Below are 2,332 nucleotides of genomic sequence, written 5' to 3'. Positions count from 1 at the left end.
GATTTTCCTTTAAAATGTCATCATTTTCTCTTATTCCTTGCCATTCTATAATACAGTAATATTTATTCTTTTATCAGACAAAGTTTAAACGGTAACTTGATAACTGTACCTGTATATGCGCAAAAACCAAGAAGAACCAATCTCTCATCTACTAATGGTACCCTGCCATAAATACACCAATCAGTTTCTACGACAAAAAATCATAATCAACAGAACTTGGAATGGTAGAGTCACAAAACATACCCATCATTTAGTCTTGCCGTGAGTGCATTAGCAATGGCGAGTGGAAGATACAGAAGGGACTGCACAATGTAAATAAAACCACATATCAATTTTGTTAGTGCTGTCAAAACTTTAACAATGACTACAAGATTTGAAACCTGCACTAAACAATTAAAAAACAGAATTTGAAACAAAACCATAGCATGACAGATAGTAAATGCTTCATATTTCCACGCTATGGTATAGAGAAACAAACTTTTCATGCTATAATTTCTCCAAGATTTGTAGCTTTTTTTTTTGTTGGAGAATACTGAAATACAGCCATACAAGCTCTGTTTACCATAGCCAAATTTGGAGAAAATATTATTTTAAAAATAAATAAATAAACAGAAACAAAAAAAAAAAAGAAAATTTTCAGAAGACATCCCAATGAAAGAGTTTGGTACCATGCACATTCCAGTCTTCAAGCCCTTAGGTTCGTCGCACAGATGGGCCAAAATCATCCTTCCCTGCAAAATTAAGCCTTCTTCAGTTAACATTGGAACATAGAATAGATTGTCCACACAAAAGCTAAGAAAAAAAGTTATTAATATGTTAACGCAATATCAAAAACCATATAAACGTGGATAGTTTCTCAAAAATCTTACCACTAGAAACCCGAAAGCAAGTCCTGTTCCTATAATTACTAAACACGGGTGGTTGCCCATGATGTCAGATGGCGACAAATGATCCCTGCATAAAAGATCGCTCATGTGCTTATATGTACAAAGGCATAGAAGAAACGTTTCTCATAAACAAAACCGATGACCAAAAAGCCAAAAAAGCAATTGAACAACTTAGGTTATACCACAAGAGAACTGCTCCAACAAGGACGGTAAAGGGATAAAGCTGCGCAAGAAAAATGTGTCAACGAACAAACCAAAATTTGAAAAGGAAGGGAGCATCATCTATAAGGAAAATGGTATCACCATAGCCAAGGCACGTAACACGCTTCCATTTTTTGCCCTCACAAGTTTACAGACATTAGACACACTGCATTGAACCAACATACAATGTTAACATTTGAAGACACTTATTTGGGAATGAAACTATGTAGATTGATTATAAGAAATCAAGAAAATTTTGGACTTGAAGAAAACATACTTGCCAAAAACTGTTGGTCCAACACCAAAAACCATCAGCAAAGTTAAAGCAGCTTTGTATGTTGGTATCCCTGAAATACAGTAAAAATCAAACTAATTATTAAGAAAGAACCTATTCAATAAAAATACAAGATTCTACCATCTTTCAATAATCAACACTGCCCCAAATTTATCTGATGCAATCGTTCATAATCCTATATAATCTTGTGTATCCACCCATCCATGTAATCATCCTAATATTTGCAGTGTAAAGTTCATGTCCATGTGGGATTTTACCACCCAGAATTCAGTCCCATACAACATATCACCCTAAATCTAAATGTAATGTTTACAATATGATCAAAACTTGGCATGAGTACCAAAAATATGACAAATAGCATCGGAAACAAGACACAGTCCAAACTTTTGTTCCAGGAAATATAATAAATATTACATGACAAGGACAATCTCACCCGAAACAATAGGCAACCAGCTTAAGAAAGGTACAGACTTCCCAAATTCATGAATCCACCACTCAGCACCTGAAGAATAATAATAATAGGTAATCACAAGACCACACCATAAATGTAACAAAACTGTGTTGGTGGTTGGTACAATAAAACAGAACCCAGAGAAGGGGCATACCCACAAGAGCAGTAAAGAAGTGACAGGTGTATATCAGCATGAGACCCTCCGTAGGACCATTTATAACTGGTAGTATAAGTGAATGGGTGAAATAGCTACATCAAAATTTAAAAGAAAATTAAAAAGTTTATATATGTTATGGTCAATAAATAATAGATGTTCAATTCACACTGGTGTATGGAGTGCAAGTTTAGATACAGTTCCACCACCCAGAAATTTTAAATGGTTTGCGTGGGGTGGTGGCATAAGTATTAAAAAATCAAAAATAAAATATATAGATAGCCCTCCCAATTAAATATACAAAAGGGATATAATCATTCCTTAAAAATAAGAGGTAGGGATAG

At 34.4% G+C, this 2,332-nt stretch overlaps 1 protein-coding gene across 2 annotated transcripts in view; it reads right to left on the bottom strand.

Annotated features, from left to right (window-relative positions):
- LOC107628107 (choline/ethanolaminephosphotransferase 1) overlaps window positions 1-2,332 on the bottom strand; it is a 5,947-nt gene that overhangs the window by 1,172 nt on the left and 2,443 nt on the right. For both annotated transcript variants that reach the window (XM_021111822.1, XM_021111838.1), the window contains 9 exons: window positions 1,989-2,083; window positions 1,817-1,885; window positions 1,366-1,435; window positions 1,191-1,254; window positions 1,070-1,110; window positions 870-954; window positions 669-731; window positions 244-302; window positions 110-162 (listed from right to left, as the gene is read on the bottom strand). In XM_021111822.1, the coding sequence (XP_020967481.1) occupies window positions 110-162; window positions 244-302; window positions 669-731; window positions 870-954; window positions 1,070-1,110; window positions 1,191-1,254; window positions 1,366-1,435; window positions 1,817-1,885; window positions 1,989-2,083 (599 nt within the window). The remainder of the gene's footprint in view (window positions 1-109; window positions 163-243; window positions 303-668; window positions 732-869; window positions 955-1,069; window positions 1,111-1,190; window positions 1,255-1,365; window positions 1,436-1,816; window positions 1,886-1,988; window positions 2,084-2,332) is intronic.

Source organism: Arachis ipaensis, chromosome B01 (assembly GCF_000816755.2).
Source record: "Arachis ipaensis cultivar K30076 chromosome B01, Araip1.1, whole genome shotgun sequence".
Lineage (NCBI taxonomy): Eukaryota > Viridiplantae > Streptophyta > Magnoliopsida > Fabales > Fabaceae > Arachis > Arachis ipaensis.
This window is presented reverse-complemented; position numbering and strand designations above follow the sequence as displayed.